The 23,871-nt window shown below is 54.3% G+C and overlaps 5 protein-coding genes across 5 annotated transcripts; 3 read left to right on the forward strand and 2 right to left on the reverse strand.

The window, feature by feature from the left end:
• Window positions 1–249: 249 nt before the first annotated feature.
• Window positions 250–953, reverse strand: GCG54_00000771 (uncharacterized protein; the record flags this gene model as incomplete). Its single annotated transcript, XM_045400903.1, has 2 exons — window positions 250–685; window positions 808–953. The coding sequence occupies 2 exons, from the start codon at window positions 951–953 to the stop codon at window positions 250–252; spliced, it is 582 nt and encodes a 193-aa protein (XP_045263576.1).
• A 996-nt stretch (window positions 954–1,949) lies between these two features.
• Window positions 1,950–6,189, forward strand: GCG54_00000772 (Cullin-associated NEDD8-dissociated protein 1 C-terminal part; the record flags this gene model as incomplete). Its single annotated transcript, XM_045400904.1, has 4 exons — window positions 1,950–2,188; window positions 2,245–5,287; window positions 5,336–5,674; window positions 5,722–6,189. 4 exons carry the CDS (start codon window positions 1,950–1,952, stop codon window positions 6,187–6,189), a joined length of 4,089 nt encoding a protein of 1,362 aa, XP_045263577.1.
• Window positions 6,190–6,881: 692 nt separating this feature from the next.
• On the forward strand, window positions 6,882–7,994 carry GCG54_00000773 (Reticulon-4-interacting protein 1-like; the record flags this gene model as incomplete). The annotated part of the gene is made up of 1 exon (XM_045400905.1): window positions 6,882–7,994. The coding sequence occupies one exon, from the start codon at window positions 6,882–6,884 to the stop codon at window positions 7,992–7,994; it is 1,113 nt and encodes a 370-aa protein (XP_045263578.1).
• Window positions 7,995–8,240: 246 nt separating this feature from the next.
• On the reverse strand, window positions 8,241–9,751 carry GCG54_00000774 (ADIPOR-like receptor SPBC12C2.09c; the record flags this gene model as incomplete). Its single annotated transcript, XM_045400906.1, has 9 exons — window positions 8,241–8,355; window positions 8,402–8,421; window positions 8,485–8,553; window positions 8,609–9,005; window positions 9,092–9,257; window positions 9,316–9,377; window positions 9,436–9,468; window positions 9,525–9,537; window positions 9,595–9,751. 9 exons carry the CDS (start codon window positions 9,749–9,751, stop codon window positions 8,241–8,243), a joined length of 1,032 nt encoding a protein of 343 aa, XP_045263579.1.
• Window positions 9,752–21,000: 11,249 nt separating this feature from the next.
• On the forward strand, window positions 21,001–22,981 carry GCG54_00000775 (uncharacterized protein; the record flags this gene model as incomplete). The annotated part of the gene is made up of 2 exons (XM_045400907.1): window positions 21,001–21,072; window positions 21,149–22,981. 2 exons carry the CDS (start codon window positions 21,001–21,003, stop codon window positions 22,979–22,981), a joined length of 1,905 nt encoding a protein of 634 aa, XP_045263580.1.
• Window positions 22,982–23,871: the final 890 nt, after the last annotated feature.

Below are 23,871 nucleotides of genomic sequence, written 5' to 3' on the forward strand. Positions count from 1 at the left end.
AATAAACAGTAGAAACATTACTGATTCAAGAATATGCCCCATTTTGTGACAGTTGACGAAATGTTTGTAGAGCTACCCAGTAAATTATGGATTAGGACAATAACGAAAAGAGTATGTACATGATACTGGGTCTCGTGTGAAGTTCCATTCGTACCCAGCTATGCCCACGAATCCGATCCTCGTAAGTCATGAGTGCTGGTGGCGCAAAAATGGGGCGTCAGTGGGATATCAAGTAGGGAAGAGGGGCATCTAGTTTTCCTCCTTCTTCTCCCCAGACTTGTCCTCAGACTTGCTCTCCTCCTGCTTCTTATCTCCGTCGTCCTTCTCCTCATCCTTAGGCTCTTCAGACTTGTTGTCCTCCTTGGACTCATCCTTCTTTTCGTCCTTGGACTCCTCAGCCTTGTCGTCAGACTTGTCCTCGGACTTGGATTCCTGCTTAGGCTGCTCGTCGGTCTTTTCGTCCTTCTTCTCCTCGGGCTTGTCCTCGGTCTTCTCCTCCTTGGGTTCTTCGGACTTCTCCTCGGGCTTGGACTCCTCGGCTTCTTCCTTGGCGGGTGCCTCCTCGTGCTTCTCCTCGTGGGCGGCTTCGTGGCCGTGGCCGTGGCCGTGAGCGTCGGACTTCTTCTCGCCCCAGGGGAGGATTACGGCGAGACCGGCGACGGTAATGAGTGCCGAGCCGAGGGCGCTGGATGGGATATTGTCAGCAATCGTTCAGCCAGAGGCATGAGCATTGGAGTTGCCAAGCGGTAGGGAGCCCGTCTGAACTCCAATTGGGCCAATTGGGCATGGAAGAATGGAAATGCTTACAGAGGAAGCTCGCTCTGGGGCTTCGCGGCGCCATGCTGGCTCGCGTAGGTCCTCTGCGCGAACTGAGGGCGGAGCTGAGGACGGATCGTCCGGCGCGCCGAAAGTCGGAGGGCGGAACGGAGGGAAGCGGCTCTGGAGAACGACATTGTCGGCCTTTTTTTTTTTTTGGTTTTCTTATAATTGAATGACAAAATTAATATAAAGACACAGTATAGTACAGAGGAACTTTTGGGCAACCCGATTGAGTCGTTTTTCTCTTCAGACGTGGCTTTTTCGTGCAGTACCGGGGAGAGGGAAGGAGAGAAAAAAAAGGATCTCGGGTGGCTTAGGAAAAAAAAGAAACACCAAGAATCCAAGGGGTGATTCGGCAAAGGTACTTGCTGTGCTACAAACGGAAGTGTTTCCCGCTTCACAGGCTGCCCGGCTGCCGTCCGAAGTTTAGAGCTCGGAGCTGCGAGCTGCAGAGCAGCCAAAAGCACTGGCGCCAACAGCTGGGGGTGGGAACGAGCTTCTACGGGGGCCTGTAGCAGCAAAGGCCCTCCATTGGCTGGCGAAAGAGCTGGATGGTTCCAGCGTGCCGGGGTGAATGGCTCTCCACAGCTTCTGTGGTGACGACATTGCTGGGCCTGCACGGACTGTTTCCCGATGGAATGCGATGTTCTGGCTCTCTGGACTTATGTAATCTCGGCAATGGATTTAGCTTTAGTCCGAGGATCTCGAATTGAACCTGGAAAGCACCTATCCCCTCGCACGGCCGCTGAGTGGAGGCAATTGCGGGCAGTCACAAAGAGTGGGGGTCCACTTTCGCGGGGCAAGACCTGGAACGTCCTGGGAGCAGCACCTCTTAGGTCCCCGACAACGCCTTCCTGCCTAGAGCTGCAAACCCCACCAACAACCTACCTCTCTTCACGAGGGTCTCTTGTTGTCGTTTATCACAAAACACAACAAACCAATCTCTCTACGGCATCATCTTCCAGTCTATTCCCAACCTATTGCAGACTACGCGGGCCGGTCACTCTTTCCCTACTCTCTGCATGGTCAGAGCCACCGCTTCCCGCTAACACGCCATCTGCCGCCTCTCAACCTCTCCGTCTTCCTTAACCCATTCTTCCCCCGATCAAAGCATCAATCAACCCGTCAAGATGGCTTCATCGAGCGTGCCCGCGAACCCGACGCCTCAGACCGTGATTGGTCTCGTCCAGAAGCTCGGCGACGCTGACCCGGACTTCCGCTTCATGTCTCTCAACGATCTGCTCCAGGTCCTCGCAAACGGAAAGCCCGACTTCCTCCACCATGACTATAATGTAGCCGCGCGCACAGTCGACAGTATCATCAAGACCCTGGACGACCAGAATGGAGAGGTGCAAAACTTGGCAATCAAGTGGTACGTGGACCCCTCCTGCCCCCTTCTGAACCTCAAGAAGCAATCGCTAACAGATGGGCAACCAACAGCCTCGGCCCCCTCGTCACAAAAGTACCGACCCCGATCATCGCGCCCATGATCGAGAAGCTTTCGGCGATAAAGCTTAAGAACTCCGTCGACAACGCCGTCCCGTCCCTCGCGCTGCGCGCCGTCATCATGGCGCTGCCGAAACCCACACCCGGCCTGCCCCCGTCCAAAGAGGTCCAGGAGTCCTACGTCGCCGTGAGCCGGGTGCTGATCCCGCGTTTGCTGGGTCCCGGAGGCAAGGTCCAGGCGCAGTCTGGCTCTAACAACATTCAGCTCCCGCCTGTGCCGCCGGGCCTATTGAAGGTCGACAAGAACCTTAGCGCGGAATCGGTCGACATTCTTATCGAGGTCGTCAGGTGTTTTGGAGTGATGCTCTCCCCGCTTGAGGTTGAGGCGATGCAGGACGCGGTCATCAGCTTGCTGGAGAACGACAAGACATCTTCCGTCGTTAAGAAGAGGGCTGTCGTGGCGATTTCTATCCTGGCGGTCCACCTGTCGGACGACCTGCTCAACCAGATGGTCACGCGCATGGCTAACAACCTAGGCAAGCGTGATATCCCCGCGGTTACGCGCCGTCTCTACATCTCCATTACCGGCTCCATGGCGAGATCGATCCCCGCACGATTCGGCACATATCTGAGCACCCTTGTGCCTTTCATCATGCAAGCTCTTAGCGAAGGCGAGCTGGAGCAGCACTTGGAGGAGATTAGCGACGGAGACGACGTCGGTCTGGACTTTAACGAAGTTCGCGAGTCTGCTTTGGTGGCACTGGAGGCTTTCCTCGCAGCATGCCCAACAGAAATGCGCCCCTTTACCGAAGACACTATCAAGGCGTGTCTCCGATACCTCAAGTACGACCCCAACAACGCTCAGATGGACGACGACGAGGATATGGAGGTCGATGAGGAGGAGGAAGAGGAAGATGCCGATGATGAGTTTGATGACGATGCTGGCTTCGATGACGATGACGACGCGAGCTGGAAGGTCCGTCGCTGCGCCGCAAAGGCTCTGTACACTCTCATCTCGACCCGCGGAAGCGGCGATTTGCTCGAGAATGGCGTCCTTTACAGCCAGGCCGGCCCTACTCTCGTCAAGAGATTCGACGAGAGAGAAGAGAATGTTCGTCTGGAGGTCATCTCCTGTCTGTCCCTCCTCGTTCGCAAGACAGGCGAGGGCATTTATCCCACCGATTTGTCACTCGACGACCAAGAGCAAGAGGCCCCGAGCCTGATCCCTGTCAGCCGGAAGCGTAGGCGCCAGAGCAGCGGCGGTGGTTCCATGGCTGCTCATGTTGCGACAGGTCTCACATCACCCACTCTCGAGCGAATTCCTTCGACCGGCCCTCGCGCCGACTTGGCTCGCTTCACCCCTACGATTGTAAAGGCGTCCACAAAGTTGCTCAAGGGCAAGGTTATTCCCACTAAGCAGGCCATCATTAACCTCCTTGACGACATCATTACGGTGCAGCGCGGAGGTCTGTCTGACTACTTCAACGATGCCATTGGCCCCATCATCGAGTCGATCAAGCCTACTGGAGCCTCTGCTCTCGCTTCCTCCTTGGCCGCTTCTGGTGGTAACGCGTCTGCCACTCCCAGCACACTACGTGTTGCGGCCCTGAAGCTTACCAGTGACATTGCCAAGACTCACTCTTCAAGCCTACTCCAGCCTTACCTGACCAAGATCGTTGCTGGTGTGGTGGCGGCCGCCAATGACCGCTTTTACAAGATTTCCAGCGAAGCCATTGGCACGATTGAAGAGCTGGTCAAGGCAATTACACCCCCTCGTTCCAAGATGACGGCGCAGAAGTTCAAGGGCGAGCTGCAAAAGCTTTTCGACACGATCATGGATCGCATTACCGCTACTGATGCCGATGCCGAGGTCAAGCAACGGGGTATTCACGCTTTGGGCGTCCTCTTGTCGAGAACGTCTGGCGCAGATGGTGCTGGTTTGATTGCTGCCGACAAGCGCCAAGCCGCCCTCGCCGCTCTGCTCGATCGTCTCAAGAATGAGACCACTCGACTTGCCGCCGTCAGAGCCGTCGATAACGTCGCCGCCTTTAGCACCAGCAGCGGGCAACTCGAGACGGCTTGGATTCGCGAGGTGGCTCTGGAGCTCGCCGGCCAACTGCGCAAGGCGAACCGATCTTTGCGCGGCTCTAGCATCCAGGCTCTGAAGCACTTGATCGTGTCTCCCACGTCTAAGGGGCAGCTTGATGCAAACACGATCCAGGGCCTGGTCTCGGCTTTGGTTCCTGTAATCAGCAATCACGACACCCACCTCCTGGCCCCGGCACTGCTTATTCTCGCAACTCTGGTCGAGGAGAACGCAGGCCTTGTTGTGAACCAATCCATGGTCGCGACTATCTGCACTCTTCTCAAGTCGAGTTACGCAAGCATCGTTCTGGATCAAATCTTGATCCTCGTCACCAAGGTTGGTGAGAGTGGCTCTGGCCAAGGTCTCATGCAGGGTATTCTCAAAGAAGTTAGTATCGAAGGAGACCCGGTCGTTGTTGGCAAGGTCATTGGTGCTCTTCTAGTAGCCAGCGGAAGCTCGGCTGGTGTCACGATTGATAGCTTCATTTCCGAGCTTCAGAGCAGCACGCAGAAGAGGGATGACGCTAGAATCAGTCTTGCCTTGGCAGTGCTTGGTGAAGCCGGTCTGCGACTAGGACCCAACTCTCCTCTCAAGCCGGATCTGTTCCTAAAGCAGTTCCATGAAGAGCCCGACAAGGTCTCTATTTCCGCCGCGGTAGCTCTGGGCCGTGCTGGTTCGGGCAATGTGTCCCAGTACCTCCCGATCATCTTGGACACCATGCAGAAGGGTGGCAACACGCAGTACTTGCTGATTCAATCGATCAAGGAGATCTTGCAGCAAGTCACCGTTCTGTCCGCCGAGGTTTCCAAGTTCGCCGCGCCAATTTGGCAGCATCTGCTTTCGGCGTCTACTATCCCCGACAACCGCGTCGTCTGCGCGGAGTGTGTTGGCCGCTTGACCATTATTGATACCCAGACATTCATGCCCCAGCTCCAGGTAAGTGCTCAAGGTCACCTCTTGTAGCAATCTGCTAACAGCTTGTAGTCCCTCCTCAGAGATCAGAACCCCGACATCCGTGGCATGGCCGTGCAGGCTGTTCGATACACGCTGCCTGACAGTGACGACGCTTTCGATGCTATGCTCAAGAACGTCCTCGTTGACATGCTTCTCGTCATGCTTCAAGACACGGAGATGGACAACCGTCGCTTGGCCATGTCGACGTTGAACTCGGCAGCCCACAACAAGCCCGATCTTATTCTGCCCCACTTGGGCGAGCTGATGCCGTATGTCTTGTCCGAGTCGGTCATCAAGCCGCATTTGATTCGTGAGGTGATGATGGGTCCCTTCAAACATATGGTGGATGATGGCCTGGAAGTCCGCAAGGTAAGTACTTCGTGCTTCTCATGGGACCACGCTAACTCGCTGTGCAGAGTGCCTACGAGACGTTGTACGCTCTCATGGAGACGGCATTCTCACGGATCAACAACATTGACTTCTACGACCGTGTTGTCGCTGGTCTTAAGGACGACAATGACATTCGCAGTCTGTGCAACCTGATGGTTTCCAAGCTCATCGTGCTTGACCCTGATGAGACGGCTCGTCGCCTCGATACAATTGCCGAGGCATACCGGGCAATCCTGTCGACCAAGTTGAAGGATGGTGCCGTCAAGCAGGACGTGGAGAAGCAAGAGGAGGCCAACAAGAGCGTCCTGCGTGTGACACTCCTGCTCGGAGACAGGCACAAGAACAACAAGGCGGGCTCAGGCAATGCTGTGGCCAACGCCAACGCTGGAGGCGGAAGCCAGGTGTGGAATGCTTACTGGGAGTGGGTGAACAAGGAGTTCCAAGCGTCGCTTAGAAGTCTACGCGAGGAAAGCAAGGAAGCCCGCGTGTTGTAAGCGGGGGATCTTTTAGCCGGGCTGAATACCTTCTGGCGTTAGTGAACATGGAGTAGCAGGAACTAGGACAAAGCATTACTCAACGATCAGGAACTCGAGTTATCCGGGAACTATTCGTGCTGCTTCGTGAGAAATCCATGAGCCACTGAAAAGATATCCGTGCTAACCCATCCGTAACGCAAGGCTGCATCGCTGTCCGGAAGTCACTAATAACCGAGACAAATTGGCGAGATGCTGTGTAGCGTAACGAGCTGTGATCCGCGACATTCCGATTAGCCCCACGCAGGGCACCGTCATATTACACAAGTAAGGCTGATCGGGACAGATTTACTGTCTTCAATGGTGGCGTGGGTACGCGATTCCTGTTGGGTGATGGTGTAAGCCACGGGCTTGGCGGGAAGTCATGCTTGAGCGTTATGCTGGGGCCGGCTTACGTCCATCTTCATGAGCAAGGGTTATGGTACTCGCAGGATGGAAAACTTATAAGATGAGCTGTTTCTAGACAAACGATTTGAATTTGAGAATAATAAGATATTTTAATCCGGTATTTTCTTTACCATAGATGAGTGCAGCTCCACACACAACAAACTGAGCTGCTGAACGAACGACACCAAGGCAACCAATATTATCAGACACAACTTCGACTTACACCATCCCTCAAAACACCACAACAACCAACAAAAAGCTCAGCCATGGCAACCTCCCGCGCCTGGACTTTCACAGCCCGCGGCGCGCCCCGCTCCGTCCTCTCTCTGACATCGCGCCCGGTCCCAACGCTCCCGCCCGCAGCCGCCGTCGTCTCAAAGTCCAAAGACAGCACCGAGTGGCTCCTGGTCAAGGTAGCCTACGCGGCTCTCAACCCAGGCGGGCAGTTCTTCGTGAGCATGATCCCCGCGGCCGCGAGGGCGAAAACCGCCGTGCCGGAGATGGATCTGAGCGGCGTCGTGGCCGATGTCTGGACCCCTTCTGCTTCTTCGTCTGCGACGGGAGCGAGGTTTCGCAAGGGAGACCGCGTCGCTGCCTTCATCCCCGTCTCTTTCGGCTGGGCCACGGGGACGGGCGCGCTGGCGGAGCACGTCGTCCTGCCGGCCAAGTACGCGATCGCCGTGCCGCGGGGCGTGGGGTTGAAGGGCGCCGGGAGCGTGTTGACGGCTGGGTGCACGGCGCTCACTACGGTCCGGGCCGCGGGGCTGAAGAGGGGCGGCAGGGTGCTGGTCAACGGGGCCAGCGGCGGGGTGGGGAGTCTGGCGGTGCAGATGGCGAGAGACGCGGTCGGGCCGGAGGGTGTTGTGGTTGCGGTGTGTTCGAGGAGGAATGCCGAGATGGTCAGGGGGTTGGGGGCGGATGAGGTTGTGGACTACACCGCCGGCAGGGTTTCTGATGTGTTGAGGAAGAGGTTCGGCGGGGAGAAGAGGTTTGACGGGGTTGTCGATTGTATTGGGGTGCAGGATGTGTACGCTTCCTGCGCGGCGTATGTGGTGCCCGGGGGCGTGTATGCGGCGGTCGGGATCAAGCCAGCGGCTCAGACGTGGGGGAGCTTTTTCAAGGCTGTGTGGACGATGCAGATGAATGCTGTATGGCCTTTGGCGGGGTGGCTTGGGGGCGCGGGAAGGGTTTGGAAGGGGACGACGATGATGGATCCTGGGAGGACGTTGATGGAGGAAGTTGTGGGTATGTTGGCGGATGGGAGGGTGAAGGCTGTTTTCGATAAGGAGTTTGCGATGGAGGAGGCTGTGAAGGGATATGATGTTGTCGAGAGTGGGAGGGCTAGGGGGAAGGTTGTTGTCAAGGTTGGAGAGGAGTGAGCTATTGCCATAGATGGATGTGTTCGATAATCGTCTAGGCGTATTACACATTGTTTATTTCTGATCAGTTGGTTAACTTCTTAGCTTGAATGAGAACCACTCTACCAAGCTCATTACCTCTTTTCTACGCGCGCCCGCCACTCCTAGTACATTTCGAAGAAGCCTGTTAATGTCTGCCGCATGATACATCAGTTTGAAGAGGATATGGACTGAATCTGACTGGTGAATCAATGTGTTTAAACCGATTCAACGGCTTCTTTCCCACGTGGCATCTTTTCCAAGCTCGTCTTCCTCTACCAGCGTCCCTCTGTGAAAGCGACGAAAGAGATCCTGGTCCGCCTCAACATCAACACACCAGCCCCTGTTCATGTCTATAGTCAAAAGCCACGACGACAGCCTTCGCGTACGCGAGCGCTGCGGCAAGAACCTGGAAGCAATTAGCATCTTTCTCCTCCAAATTTTTCATACCCCTTTCACATCCAAGGCTGACCATTATATGCATAATCTGATGACTGGCCCCAAACAGATCAAACGTCCTCGGGAACCACAACTCGGGAAACTGCCTTGATCAGCGACCACGCTCACTTCATCAGGTACAGGAAACAGAATCTTACCTTGGCCCAGTATACCAAGACCGCCAACGCATTACACCCAGCCGTCGCCAGTATCCATGGGCCCCCAGCCCGCGCCCACTCCTCACCAGCCCCGAACACCAAAGCACCATGCCCGATCGGCAACACAAACGCCGCAGCGCCAAACGTGGCGAACAGTGCGGCGCGGTGGTGACCCAGATGCACGGCGCCCAGGTTGGGCCTCGTCGTCGCCGCGGCGCACAGAGCGGCGAGCGCGCCCGTCAGCAGGACGTAGGCGTCGCGGGTGCGCGGCGAGCAGGGGAAGGTGTAGTGTGCCAGCGGCGCCGTGGAGCTCCACATGAGGGCCAGTACGCCGTGGAAGTCTGCTTTTATGCCGGCGAGGTAGTAGGGTTCGCTGTGAGACATGAAGGTATGGAAGCTGGAAGGGAGATGTGTTGGCGTTAGTGATGTGTGGTTGATTGTCAGGTGGTCATGTAAACCAGTCACTGAGAGGTTACTACGTACGCAGTTGAGAGAACAAAACAGACTGTAACACCTGCTGCGTAGATGCTGCAGACCACGATGTCTGAGGTGGAGGCGGTTGTCCATCTCGGGGAAATGGGGTTGCCGAAGATGAGGAATGGAAGGGACATGAAGAGGATCGCCCCGATTATGTGTGAGTAGATGTTGACTGTCCGTTGATTTAGTCTCAAAGTTGTCACTTTTCGTTGATCCCTGGATTTTCTTACTTGTTTCATTGTGAACATATGTCCAACTATGAAAGCACTCCCAGACTGAGAAGCATGCTTTTCTAAAGTGGATGATTAGCATTGTTCCAAGCTGCGTTCATGATACACACGCCAACTCACCGATAACCCGTCTTGATGTGCTCGCTCCCACATCTCATACGTCGTTAGCTGCCGCTTGAAGGAATGAGAAAGACTCATCATGAACTCACTGCTGCCATTCCGCTAGAGAACTCGTCAGCAACTTTACGTCCAAGTATCGTGTTCAAGCAACAAACTTACGGAGCTCTTCCCATCTGAGCAGCGCGCTCACTTTTATCTGCTTCGCCGGTCCCTCGGCCTGGCCGCCCCATCTCCGCAACCGCCTGCCGGAGCTCTCTCCGCCAAAAGCCTTCTGCAGCCTCCGTCTCAAGGCAGATGTCGAAAGAAGGGCCGCCATCTCAGTTTGAGGGAGAGCACTGCCCGTCAAAGTCGCCCAGGTCAACGTCGTCCAATCCTTCCTCACCCTGTCGCGACAAGAACGTAACACAGCAATTGCGCGAAGTAATCGATCCGCAGCTCACAGACGACCTAAAAGTCATCAACGGGATCCGAAGCGCTCAAGTGTTTGCAAATGTCTTGTATCCATCAAGTGCAAATGACCGTCGCGTCGATAAAAATACTGCGCAACCAGGCACAAAAAGTCCCAACATGAAGGACGTTCGTCACATTTACTCCTCACGTTCAAACCCAACAATCCCCGTGCTGTTTCCTCCATGCCCCCCTTGCCGCCGCAGTCGCCGAACCAAATCCACCAACACGAAACCCGCCCCGGAAGCGCGCCGATCCGGTGAGTGTGTGGTCCCGCAGCATCGTCGCATCCGACCACCTGCTAAAAAATTGCGACGACGCTGATGCAGGCCCATGAATAATGCGCATGGCAGAACCAAGCGTGCTAAAAAAGAGAAACCAAACAGAAGAAGTCGGTTGGATAGAGCCTAAAATACGCTACCTTAGTTGGGTTGGGTTGGGGCCAGCAGGTGGTCACTTGACGGGAGGGTGATGCGTTGCAGGGAGGGACCCTGAGTTTTTGGAGAGACCGTTGTTTCTGAGGTTCATGGCGATGTCGAAACGTTGTGGTATGTAATGCTAAGACTTGTGGGAGTGCGTTGTCTGCTCGATAGCGTGGGTCACTTACCTGCCCAGTTATGATATTTGAAGTCCGACTCGTGGACTTTGTAATTGATGAGAAGAACATTTGGAAGGCAGAACCATTTAACATCAGTCTCCTCTGAGAGACGCTTCGTACGACTGCGAAGCTAACAATACCGAAGAGCCTTCGTCTGGCCTGGCCGACATGAAAAAGATCACGAGATGAGAAGACCACGGAATCGACACGATGAAAGCGAAGGTCTCTAGTCCTATGAATATGCTACCAAGGTTCAGAATGAACATTATGCCGTGATAGAGAAGCCAATTGGCTATGTATCTGATGCCAGAGCCCCATCGTTATTCCTCATTGTCTAAGGTATTGGAACGCGAACACCCCGCCAATAACCGATACGAACAAGCGGATGATTACTTGAGGCTCTCCGTAAATTTGAACACGAGACATTTCTAAGCCTCATGGTCATCACAGAAATATGTGGGCAAGCAACGTGCAGACGCGAGTATCATTGCTAAAAGAAGACATATGAAAGGATGATATCGGATAATTCTATAGGGAAACCAGTGTCGATGTCTCACACGTAATGAATTGGAACTCAACTCAAGCACATTAACAACACTTGGAAGCTGTAGGTAGAGAAGTAACGAAACAAAAATTACAAGTCTCTCATCTCCTGACTTGGCCTCCGGTGCATGTTAAACGAAATGAAGACGCCCTGCCGAATCAGACTGCCAACATGCAGGTTTCTTCTGTACCACAGACGCCTACCTATATAAAGTCTGAGTAATTTCCTGTTGACTCACATAAAACTAAATTAAGGAGTATTCTGGCGAATTTACACATCAGATCAGAACGTCGCAGGGTGATGCAGGAAGGTCTGTTTGTCTTTGCTGTCACCTACTGCCTCTGTGATTCAACTTAACCGGCATTGATGATCGGTACAAGAAGACTTCTTCTGGCAATTACTGTTCTTCGAGAGCTTTGTAAATGTGTCATTAACCGAACGAGACATGCGGAAGCATTGAGTATCTTGCTGACCCAGACAGATGGGTCTGGGTTGTTGTGACGTTGTAGCCAAATCCCCTTCCTTCTTCCCCCATCCCCTTGTATTAAAGGACTTTTTAGATGCTACTATACAATTGAAAGAAATTCCATAGAAGACCTGTTCCCCTTTTCCCAGGAATTATAACCCTGATATACCTGAAGAGACTAATAGGTACGAAGCGGAAGACCTAAGAGAACGCCCCTTGACCACAACAGTAGCTATAAGCCCTTCTCAGACACAAACAACAATCTCACATGTCTAAATTCTGTCTTTGCAGAATCGAATTCAAAAGGCAAGACTTGATTATCTGTTCTCCTGAAAGCAATGTACCCGGCGTCAATGGCATCCCTAGCCCTATTTACAACTATTCACCATAAGTCCCGTAGCCAAGCCAAGGTCTCATTCATCCTGCGAAAGGAACAGCAACAATACCAACGCAGTTTTCGTACATATCGGTCTATGTAGGTATCATGCTAGTCTTAACAGACCCAAGCAATCCACTCCGCCTGTCGCTAGAAGCTGAGCTTTATAGAAGAGCCTCAGAGTCAAGATCAAGTGCTCCCTTACAAGGCTGGCCGGAAGAAGTTTATACGAACAAATCTTCGTCCCTCTCAGTCGTCTACATCCGCCACATATACATCGTGAATACGCAGCAGACAACCTATTGCAAAGGCAATTGGAAGGGGAACGACTTAGCAGCAAGAAAACCAGTAGCACTCCAATTCACAAAGCCCAAAGACAGTCACGCCCAGCAAGATCTTGTTGTCAAGAGGCCCGAATCTGCCGCAAACTCCTGTGTTTTAAAGGCGTATATATCGCTAACCAGAGACTTCATGAATAAAAAGGATAAAAGTGCCAGTTCCAGGCAGATGCTGTTTTCTGACTTATGGCAATTGCCCGGAGATTCCTCTCTATCAAGCCTCTGAGCATTGACAGGATTCATCAGGCCGGACTACCATCCCATTACTCACAGTTCACACCCTATGACTCACAATTGACATGTACATCAGCCGTGCAACTCTCTATGGTTTTACGCTGCCGTCCAGGACGTATTGCCCCAGAGCATTTGCAATACTCGCGTGATATGCCCACCACACTCCAAGCCAGCGCTTACACGTCATAACCGTTATGTAGCAAGCTAACAGAAGCACGTAGAATACAGTGTTAATCACCTACCTAGGTTAATGCCAAGACATCGTCGCTACTCCAGTAATGATCAAGTCCGCCACGAGACCACTTTACCTAGCAATACTCCCGAACCAAAGGCGGAGATCGACCGCGTCCCGGCCAGACTCGCCTGGTCTTTGACGTCCAGTTTCAGAGCCATCCTTCTGTGTAACTTGGGCGCTGAGCATTTCAAATACCAGGGTACGGCACCCTTTTCTGTGCCCCCTAAAACCCATTTGCGGGAGACAACAGACAATGATAGGTGACCAAAAGCGGCCTGTCCCTTGGACATAAGCAACGGGAATAACAGGGCTTGCCCACGGCAACGAAAACATCCAAAACTAGGGGAACGCCGCGCCGTTGAGATTCCATCGCAGTGGTACACTTCTGCATCCGGTAGGGCCCTGAAAGACGTTCAGGATCTTGGTATCGACGCCTCCGTTCGGCTTGGCAAGCCTCTCGTGTAAGAGGCTCAGGCTTGACTGCAATACGCAACTTGCAACGGTTGCAGGTCAGATATGTCAAGTCACCAACAGCCAGGGACAGCAGGCCAGCAGTCTAGAAGACGAGCTCGTGGACCATCTTTTGACTGCGGAACGTAGGCGTTTGCCAGATATGGAAGTGCTCGCCCCTAGGCGCATGGCCAACGGCATTACCGGAGCAGTAACAACGCTCCCAGACTTCTGGAACGGCACCATAAGCCATTGTAACGCTCGACTTCGACGTCCAGCCCCGTAAGGTGGTCAGCAGCGTGAGCGGGAAAACCTCACCCGCTGACACAAAGCAGGGGTCGGCCGCCGAGAAGGGATCTCAGCCCGGATGCGTGATGAGACAAAGAAATACTCTTATCAGATCCTTATATCATCTCGAGCAACGCTGACCGGCTCTGACCATCAACAACTCGGAAGATGCCCCGGGTCTAGCAACGCCCTGAAGACATTTCCCCGATCTCCAGGCGGCCGCCGACCGCCTCTTCATCTGAGAATCGGCTCGACGGGACCCAGGCCGGGCTCAGACCGTGTATTGTGGATTCGAGCGCTGCCGAAGTCGTCCGCCTGACTCGCCATCGGGCCGGGCCAGTTGGCGAGCGACTCAAGAGGCCGGAAGCAGAGAGGGGACGCCAACACCGGGTTTCTGGGATTTTGATTAATGACGAGAGAGGGTTGCTTACGTGCAGGGTTGTTGCTCCATGCGCAGAGGTTGCCTGTGGAGCGGGGAGGTAATTAACTCGTCCAAGGAGACGAGACTGTAACCTCAAACCTCGCGATCATCCTTCGGTTGGGGGTGGAGATGTCACTGCCCACCCGCAAAAATGCCCCCAAGACCCTCTCTCGCGGGAGGATCAATTTCAGGCACGAGGCGAGGGGTGGACTTTGCGTAACGGAACCTTGCCGATCCATTCTTCCGCGGCTGAAGCTGTGTTTCCGTTGACTCGAAGGAGAAATCTTTGGTCGACATTCTAGAGCTGTCGTGGGCGACACAGGCCGAACACCTGGAATGGCGTTTGGTGAAGGTTCCTCAATGATGTGCAACGCGCCCCCAGCTCCTGTCTCAGACATGTCAGCTGCTAGTGCGACCAGCTGCTGTGGAATCATCCAGGATGAAATGCCCGTTTAGGTGGTTTCCGTCTTCTGAAATCTCAAGTGTAGGAAATGGACCGGTGGTATGATGGGAAAGAGGCGAGCGCCCACAGTTTGCCCATCTTCTGGTGCACTAGGCCGCGAGTCAAGACCCCCCGCCTCTCCACGATTGGAAGGAATACGATGCCCCCAATGCTACCGTGGTTTGGTCTGACGCTAAGGAAAGGAGGTTTGTGCTCAACGGCAGGGGAAAGTGACTCCTACGATGACGGCGACGAAGACCGTTAGAACGCGTTGCAATCGCATTTGTAGATGTGTCTGAGACATTGTCGAGGCTAACGAAATGGTGGACGAAGACTGCGCGCGGCTGGGCGGGTGCTGTATCCGGATGATTTAAGACGGAATCATCCCATGCTGGAAAGCAACCTATGCCTTGCGGTCAAAGAGGGTGTGCTGTCGCTGGTCGATCATCGTGACTTGCGGCCTCGGCGTGGTCTTCTCATGCAAGAATGGTGGTTGCGTGTGCTCGGGCTGGCAAGCCTGCGTTGTATCAGGAAGGAGCAGGAACGTGTCGAGTTCTTGGGCCGAAGCTATGGGTGCATGTATGTAAGCCAGCCACACGAGAATGCCCATGTTGGTGTACAAGTTGGCGGGACAAGCGGCATCGCAGTGGTTGCGTGGATCACTCTAAGCGCGTAGTAGTAAGCTGGCCGTCGATTTTTGTCTCGTCCGAAATTGAGACTTGTAGGTGCTTTACGCTTCGCCACGCGATTGACAAGTCTCCTACGCAGATTCAGTTTGCTTAGCCGCGAGAGGAAAAAGAAAGCGAACAGCTTAAAAGTGTGGAGAACCCGATTCCACGCAGTGTGACGGATCAGGGGGTGAACGAGGCACGACTAGACTTCTGGTAGCCGCAACTCTCCCCTTCGCCGTTCTTCAAACCGTCTCAGGGCGGCTGGCAAGCCACATTAACGACGCCGAATAAGATGTGCAATGGGTAAGATCCCAAGACAATGGGTCGAAAGCTGCGTCAACACGTACCCAGGCTTGAAACCCGTGATTGTTGGCTGAAGAAGATTGTTTTGATAGGCTTGTTCGGACTGACCCTCCATCTTGAATCGGGGGTTCGGAGAAGGCTGACACCAGGTCGGCGGTACATGCCAGATTCGAGGGGTGATATTCTCGCGATTATTGGTAGTGCCGGTGGGAAAGGCGGGAGGCTGGTGTAAAGGCTTAGGCAGCTGGAAGCGATTGCGCTTGGGAGCAGCACAAACCCGTCGGCGATGACGATACCGCCACTGATGGGAATGGGCAGCCTGGTCTGGCGTCAGCATGAAGGAATACCGTTGACACCAGGCCGTCATTCGGCCCCGGATTGGGGTGCTTTGTCCGCTCCTTAAACCCGTCTGTTATCAACCCTGATCCCAGCTGGTGCTGCTGTTGTTTGCGCTGCAAGATTGGCGACAAATAGGCCAGGGGCGCATACGCTAGATGAAGCAGAATTATTACATTCAATGGTAGTGCGTTTTCATTCGCAACGAGGGTTATGTTTGGGCGAGCAATGCCACCATCACTCTGGGCGTTGGCAGAAACGGCAACGGCAGATGGTGAGGGGCGAGAATCGTTATCAAAAGGCGGCGTACGTATTCATCCCAGTGGATACGGAAACCGAGATGACGCGAGAGCATGGCAACCAAACGGCCGGAGCAACCAGCTTGATGGCTCTCGGGGCGCTCCCCTCGCACGGAGGCACTTTAATCGGAATCGGGCTTACTGCCGAAGGAGAGGGGTGCCTTGGAAGAAAGACCAAAGTTGCTCCCTTTGGGAGTCGACTCTTTTGTGGTTTCCGATTCCTTCCTAACTACTCTGCATACGAATGGAATATTGGGAGTCGACTCGGTTAGGCTTCCGCGGGCATTTCCAATTTGAAGGCGACGTCGGCTGCAACGGCTTGTCCAAAGCAGGAATTGGTCCGCAAGTGATTGCCGGAAGTTCTGCAGCAGAGGAAACAAGTCGACACCATCTCTGAGGTTTGAGTGCTGAGAGCCCTTGCTCAGTTCCACACATGACCAGATATTTTTTGCCCGACAGGCTAGCTTTTGCCAGGGACGCCAGGGACGAGCGGCGTGGACTGGTCTAGCTCAGGAGGTGCGGATTTCAGGGCAAGGCACATTGATGGGGCCTCGGAGGTCTTGGTGCGCCGCATGCATTGTGATCTCCGCAATGGTGCAGAACCATGGCGAAGGAGCCGGCGAATCGGCGGAGTCAGGAACGATTTGGACTGGCCACGTACAAATTTCAACCTGCAGGCGTCGACAAAGTAGGACCTAAGTCTATGACGGTGACTAGTTGGTCAGTCCGGTCGGGCGCGGTGCGGTACGGTGCAGGCTGAAAGTCGGAGAGGCCACATGGGCTTTAGCTTGGGTAGAGGTTAGCGTCGATGGATAATGCGATGCAACGCAATGCCATGCTAGGTATGTATGCCATGCCATGCGATTGTCTGCATGAGGTGCATATTTGAGGCGCCCGCCCGACTGCAGCGTCAACTGAGAATATGTGATTGTACCGGCCGGACCTGGTGTTGGAATTTGACCGGAGCTCCAAATGCAGTACGCTGCAGAGTGCAGGCTGCACGCATTGCCTGCAGCGAGAAGTGCGTTTGCGTCTGCGTTTGCATCTGGGGTGAACTGATGTTGGAGGGGAGCGGCGGAATGTGTGGACGACAGGTGGGGATTCAGAAGGGACGGTTCGGTCCCTGAGATCCGCAAGGTCCGCAGGGAGGGCTTATCCGCACCTATTTCAACTTGACTGGGCACGGCTGAGGCGAAGCGCGCCGTTCGTTAGGAGGACGTTTTCTCTGCGGCGGTACGAAGAAGGAATGCGAGCTTGCGAGCGAGGGGGCGACGCCAAGCTGATCCAGTATGGTTCGATAGTGATGTCTCTCAAGTAGCGGTGGGGGGGAGCACGTATGGGGTTTCCCATCAGGCGATATGAAGGCATGTCAGTCTCTCCGACGACGAGTGGTTTTCATCATGTCAACTGGCAAAAGGCTCCAAGAGCCCCAGTTGTTTGCACCTTTCCCCCTTTCTTCCCGGCAGATGAATCCGCAGGACATCGATCCACGAGTGATATGGTGTTGCATAACGGACAGAGGCTCGTGGACTCGGATGAGGCAGACTAACACAGTATTGCGCAGTAGGCGAAGGACTAGCGCAGAGGAGGACGTAAGATCAGGTAGCAAAAGCCAGCAGCCGCGCTGGCCGTCCCTTAGCTGATGCAATGCGATTCGCGAACCAGAGTGGAACATTTTGTGGTTGCGACAGAAGAAGGGAAGAAAACCCGGTACTTCGTACAACAGGATTTGGACTCGTGCTACCCGGGATGGTGGGAGTGTCGCCCGTGCCGCTCTTTGGAAACGCGGGAGGCCCTGAAAGACGGGAAGAGGTCTTGGGATGGCGGTGGGCGGGCTGGGATGATGTATTGGGCGAAGCAGTTGATTCCGTCCTCTGGAGAGCAGGGAGTATTCGTATCTCAGGTCTATCTGTGTCTGTACCTGACACCGACGGACATGGCCCTCGTTGAGGTGAGGTCCAACGTGGAGCAGAGAGGCGAAGGCGAGTACGACTCCACATGTATCAGGCCTTCCCGCGGTGGTGCAAAGGCGCCTCGGTACCAGCCCGGCGGCGATTTGATGGATGGTGTCGAGTGCGAAGAAGAGGAGGGTGAAAGGCAGCGCGGGTGTCAAGACTCCTTTTCCAGATGCGGTTCCTGGGACAGTGTTGTAGAACCAAGAGGCGGGCAGCGTCCCGCTTCCCGAGATGCACTTGTCTTGTCTTGCATAGCATGGCATGGCATGGCATGGCGTGGAAAAGCAGCCTGAAACTGTACGACGGACGGTGCCTGGATGGAAGATAGAATTCAAGAAGGGCAGAGACATACGTCAGGGCCATGAGACGGATGGTTGGGACGGTGCCATATGGGACGAGTGGTATCCGTCTTGGCCTGCCGAGACAACAAGGAGAGGTGAATGGCGCATACGTTCAAATGGCGTCGTTTCTTTGGCGTTGGTATGGAGACAAAAGACTCGGAGTTGGATGAAAGGGACACTGGCAAACTCAAAGAAGACGGCGACGGGTCGGCGAGACATTGCATCGGGTGGATCGTGGAAAGATGGTGCTTCTGTGCTGTTTTCGGACAGTCTGACGGACGGTTGGCGCTGTTTGCAGAAGAGATGGGAGATTTTGCCGGGACCTAAGGTGCTGGCTGGTCAGTGGTCAGTGAAGAGTACCAAACGTTAGGTGGTGTAGTTCGTCGTCGGTCGGTGTCTGGTGATGGAGGGCAGAGAGAGGGTAGGGGGTGGGGGCTCCGTACCTGGGCAGGGACCCCGGGGGCCTTGTCACTCCTGCGCAAGAAGGTGAGGTAGGGGCCCAGGGCGTTGCATGGGGGCGGACAGGACCAAGGGCAGGCTAGCGTACCTGGCATGTTTCTCTTTTAGCGATGGAAGTTTTCGAGTGTTTCCGCCCCTCCAGTGGAAGCGTCGCGATGCGGCCCTTGTGGTTCCTCCGAGGTGGAATTGTGGGTTTGCAATGGAGCGGCAGCCAGGTTGTCACTGATGAAGCCGCGTCCTCGTCGCCCTCGCCCTCGCCCTCGCCCTCGCTTCTGGAGACTGACAAGCCCGCCCGTGGCAGGGTAGCGAGAGTGAAGAGACAGGTTTGAGCCGTGGCAGTGGACACGGGTCGAGATGTCTCCTTGGGCCTTCTCCATTCTAGACCCCCGATATCCATCGTCATTGGGCAGGAGGAAATGCCACTCGAGGCTGCCCCAAGATGCAGGGGACAAGAAGAGAAGGGCAAAAAAAAAAAAAAAAAAAAAAAAAAAAAAAAGGGGCCNAAAAAAAAAAAAGGAAAAAAAAAAAAAAAAAAAAAAAAAAAAAAAAAAGGGCACTGGCACTGGAAGCAAGAGCCGCAAGGGGAACCCGGTACTTGTGGGCTGCACTTGCCGTCGTAAGTACTATGACAGCAGCTTTGGCGCAGGTACCGTTCGTTCCTTCCTACCTTGCCCGTTTTTCCCTTTCCCTCTTTTTTTTTTCTTTTTTTTTTTTTTTCCCTTCTTAACAATTCTTCCCGTCCCCTTCCCCCCTTCCCTTCCATCTTTCTTGCTGACCCGTCCCTGGCCCCTGCCCCCTGCCCCTGCTGCCATTCATGGCATCCCGAGTCGAGCGCGGCGAATGCACCTCGGAGGGGGGGTCGGCCAGGGGCGGCCTGCACCTGCGCCTGTTCCTGCACCAGGACCGGACCTGGACTGCAGCAGCCATTGATTGTGTTTGCAAATGGGTGCAAGGACCTCCATATCTGTAATTCCCCAGGTGCTACTCTGTTTTCTGTAAAGTCCTAAATTAGGTACCTCAGCACTCCGATAGGGAAAGGAGACGAGCAGTGCATAAGGTATGCGAAGAGTCAGTACCTTAAGGTTGGTACGCAGTAGACTTGCCTACTTCATCGCAGGTGGACTTAACTTGCTACTTGGGTGCATCATGTCTGGCTCGAGGTAATTTCGCCTACTGCATACTACCGCCGCTCCTGGACCAAGGACGACGGCATTGTACCTCTTTTCTGCTCACGTCTATCTCCTGCCACCGTCTGCGACTCCATGGAGTCCATGCCATTGCGGATTGTGTGTGGACTGTCTCCTCCCGTCTTCAGTCCCTTTGCCTGGAAGCGTAATCATACCGCCCCCCCAGATCTCTACCCACTTCATTCGCCGTTATTAACGTCAATTTCAAACAACAAGATCCCCCCTCCCCTGCCCTGCCTCTCCATGCAGTACTCTTCGTAGCTAGACTCTGTCTGCCTCTAGGCTCAGGCCCAGGCGCAAGCTCTCGCTCTCTCACCGACAAGCCGCTTTCACCTTACCCTCCCGCCAAACCAAAAAGGGCCACCGCAAGGCAAGGTATCCGTCCCAAATACCTCCTAAGGGCGCCGCCGTCCGTGACGACGATAATAATACCACCACTACCTACCTAGTGGTACCTTATTACTTAGGTTACCTGACTGACAGAGACACACTGACCGTCCTTCCTGCCTCTGCTTCACCTGTCCTCACCTCACCTCCTCTTCCTCCCTCACCAAAAGGTACCAAGTCACGGCACCGCACCGCACAGCGCCTTGCCTGCCTTAGTAACCCTCACTTATTCCTTCCACCCACCCCTCCATTGTTGGCGCCGCCCCCCTCCTTCATATCCTTTACCTACCTGCCCTACGCCATCTTCTATTTCGTTTCTTCTTCCTCCAAGTCACCCGTTTCTCTGTTCCAACGCGAAGGTTATTCATCCACGCGCAAGCCGGGGGCGCTGGGGAGATACTGGGAGCGTTTCTCTGTTCTATCTGGATACTGGTCCCTTGTGCAGAATCCGAAAAACAAAAGACGAAGAAGAAAAAACCAGCCAAACACTTCGACAATCCCTTTTGCATGCCGACTTCTTCGGCCCCGTCACACACGCAGTACCACTTTCTTCTGTCACCTGTCAAGGTACCTCACTGCATGCGCCATCGCTACTCTCTCGTCAGACACTAGACACCGACAAGGCTCGTTGGCCTCTGAACCATTCAACCGCGACAGCCTGCTCTCAGGATGCCTCTTTAATCCTATACTTATTTTGATGCCCAATTCTTTTTCTCTACAGGGCGACAGTATCCCTTCCTACCTCGCTTCACCATCTCAACCGCATCGCCTCGACAGGTTCCTCCACCATGGATACCTGCGAGGGGTTTCTTCTAACTCCTCCTGACCGAGGCCAAATACTGGGTCGCGCCATCTGGAAGGTATGTCTTCCCACACTACCTTATCCTCTCTACTTTCTTTTGCCATATTTGAACCTGCCTAACACCCTCGTCTCAGCCTCGATATGTCGTTGTCGGGGGCCGCAATGTTTCAAGAGAAGGCGTAACCAGCCCGACGTTCCCTCCAAGCGGCTCAACCGGCCGTATGAATGGCGCCCCTACCAAGATCCCGCCGAGGCCGATCGCGATCGACGACTACTATATCACCATCTTCAAGTCAAAGGTAAGAATCAACACGACAGAGTTCTCCGGCCAAAACCTAAGCCTTCCGAACTTGCAGGACGACTGGGAACCTTCCTATCAGTATCCCGTCAGCTCCGTCATCGATTGCCAGGTCCAAATGCTCGCCCACCGCAAACAGGGTCCTGTCTTGCCGACCCTTGTCATCACCATCAACGATAAAGAGAAGAAACGTCGTTCCAGCAGGGCTGCCGGCCTGATGTCCAGTAAAGAATCCTCAGCGACCACGTTATGGTTCCGGACACCTCCCGATGACCACCACATCAGCCTTCACGAATGGGCCCGTTTCATCATCTCGAGAAAGCTGCCCATGAGCCCCGAGGAGAGCCCGGCATCCCCTTCTTTCACGAACCCATTTTCGCCCCAGCAGCGGTCCAGAGATGCTTCCGATTACTTCCCTCGTCCACCAAGCGGAAACCCAAATCCTCGTACAACTCTGCAACACAAGCCCTCGACACAGACTTACTCGAGCCGAGACCGCCCTGTTACCTTCAGCTCCGATTCACCGAGTCTTCGCTCAAAGGCCAGCGACGTTTCATCTCCAACCAGCACCCATCACCCGGCTCACATGGGGTTTGCGCTGCCCGACCCCAACAAGTACACTACTGTACTCCCCTCCGATATACCATCTCCTATCACCACAATGAGCGACTATCAACAAAGCGACTTCATCGAGGGTTGGACAGCTGCCCAGGGAAGGTCGTCGACCGTCAGCTCTCCCATCCGCGGACGTGGCAGTGTGAGCTCTGGCGGGCCACAGCCCTTTCCCGGGGCTGATTCTAGTTCGCCGCCTGCACCACGGGAGACTATCCTTGACAGGGCATTCCAGTTGAGATGTATCCCTGGATCCGAACAAGAAATTCCGGGTGAGGAGAAGCTCACATCTTTGGCTCGGTTCGATGCTCTCATGAGGGAGGCCGACTCGAAGAGACGAGAGCAGGTGAAGAAGGCCGAGGCGGAAAAGGCTGCCATGCAGAGTGCTTTCGATATGGACGAGGATTCGTCTGAAGAAGAGGAAGATTCAGACTCAGATGACCTCGAGGGATCTCAAGACGAGTATGCGCACGAGGGAGACGTAAATGGCAACCGACACACTTTGATTCCCCCAAATGCGGCGCATGCCCTTGCATTCCTATCTACCCAGCCCGACGACATCACATCACCTCGCTCACCAGTGATGAGGAGCTCGCCAGCCAACTTCAGCGTTCCGTTGCAGGCGCCTGCGCGCCCGCACACGGCACACTCCAGAATGCGGCCGATGACGACGCACAGAACATACAGCCAACCTCAGCCCACAGGCCCAGAAAGGCTTGACGTTCCCACCTCATCATCCGGTAAGATATCCGAAGAAGCTATCTTCCGAGCCAACGGGGAGAAGCGGACGTCCGGCTCCAGCGCCAAACGACTCAGCTTCACCGAGTTCACCAAGCGTCTCTCCAGCACCAGCAGCTTACTTCTCGTCCAGACCAACACGAGCGGCGGGAGCAGCTGCGGAAGCAGCGAATTCGACCCAAGTCCATCACAGGCACCCAAAGGTACTTTGAACGCTAGAGGCGTTCCGCCGCGGCCCCGTGATATCGAGAGGGAGGAGCAAGAACGACGCTGCGGATGGCGCAACAGTGTCGGATTCACCGAGGGTGGCTTGATCTGATCGGCTACCCTGTAAATTCAACCATCGACACAGTCATCCATTTTTTTTTTCTACTTCCTTCCGACTCCCGTTCAACTATTGCGACATCGGACTCGAGCCAGACTTCTTCTAAGCCACCCTCACCAGCTATCGATTCTATACCCGACTCATTCACGCCGCAACATAGTTGATGTACATGTTGTACGATTTTCGATCAGACGATACCATTTATTTGCATCTCATAACGACTTATGATCTGGGTTCCATAGTCTAGGACCTGGCGTTTTTTTGATATCCGTTCTTATTCATTGTATTGCGAGAGCACTCAGCCTTTGTACATGGTTTCTAGTGGAGGAGACATTTGCGGAGGAGGTAGCATCGTCCATGATGCGAAAAGTTTGTGAGACGTCATATCACGAAGGCCTGATTTATATTTCTTGAAGTAATTTACGCGTTCAGATGAACATATAGATACGTTGTAGTACAAAGTGAACGACACAATTGCACGAAAAGCTAATGAAATATGGCTCTTACCAAAAAAACACAATTATCTCGCTCGCAATTCATGTAATTATCTCCCTTGGCAACCGGGAGCAAAGTGTCCTTCATTTCACACACCCTTTTACTCGACTCAAGTCCCCTGAAATTGTCATCAACCAGCGTTCCCCGGCATTGCAGAGCGGTCAACGGCATCCTCCGCGCCTCTCAACCCTTCCAAGTTCCTTCTCGGTAAACTGTTCGCCTGCCGCCCACTCTGCGCCCTGAGATCACCGGCAGCCCCAATTCCCGTCCCGATTCCCGCAGATCGACAACCTCAACTTCCCTCTTTGACCGCTCTTGTTCCCACTGGCTCAGTGGCCCTGCTCATCACCCGGGGGAGGGAGGGCATCGGACCTTGTCCGTTTTGTTTG

This window comes from Colletotrichum gloeosporioides, assembly GCF_011800055.1.
Source record: "Colletotrichum gloeosporioides strain Lc1 chromosome Unknown consensus_50, whole genome shotgun sequence".
NCBI lineage: Eukaryota > Fungi > Ascomycota > Sordariomycetes > Glomerellales > Glomerellaceae > Colletotrichum > Colletotrichum gloeosporioides.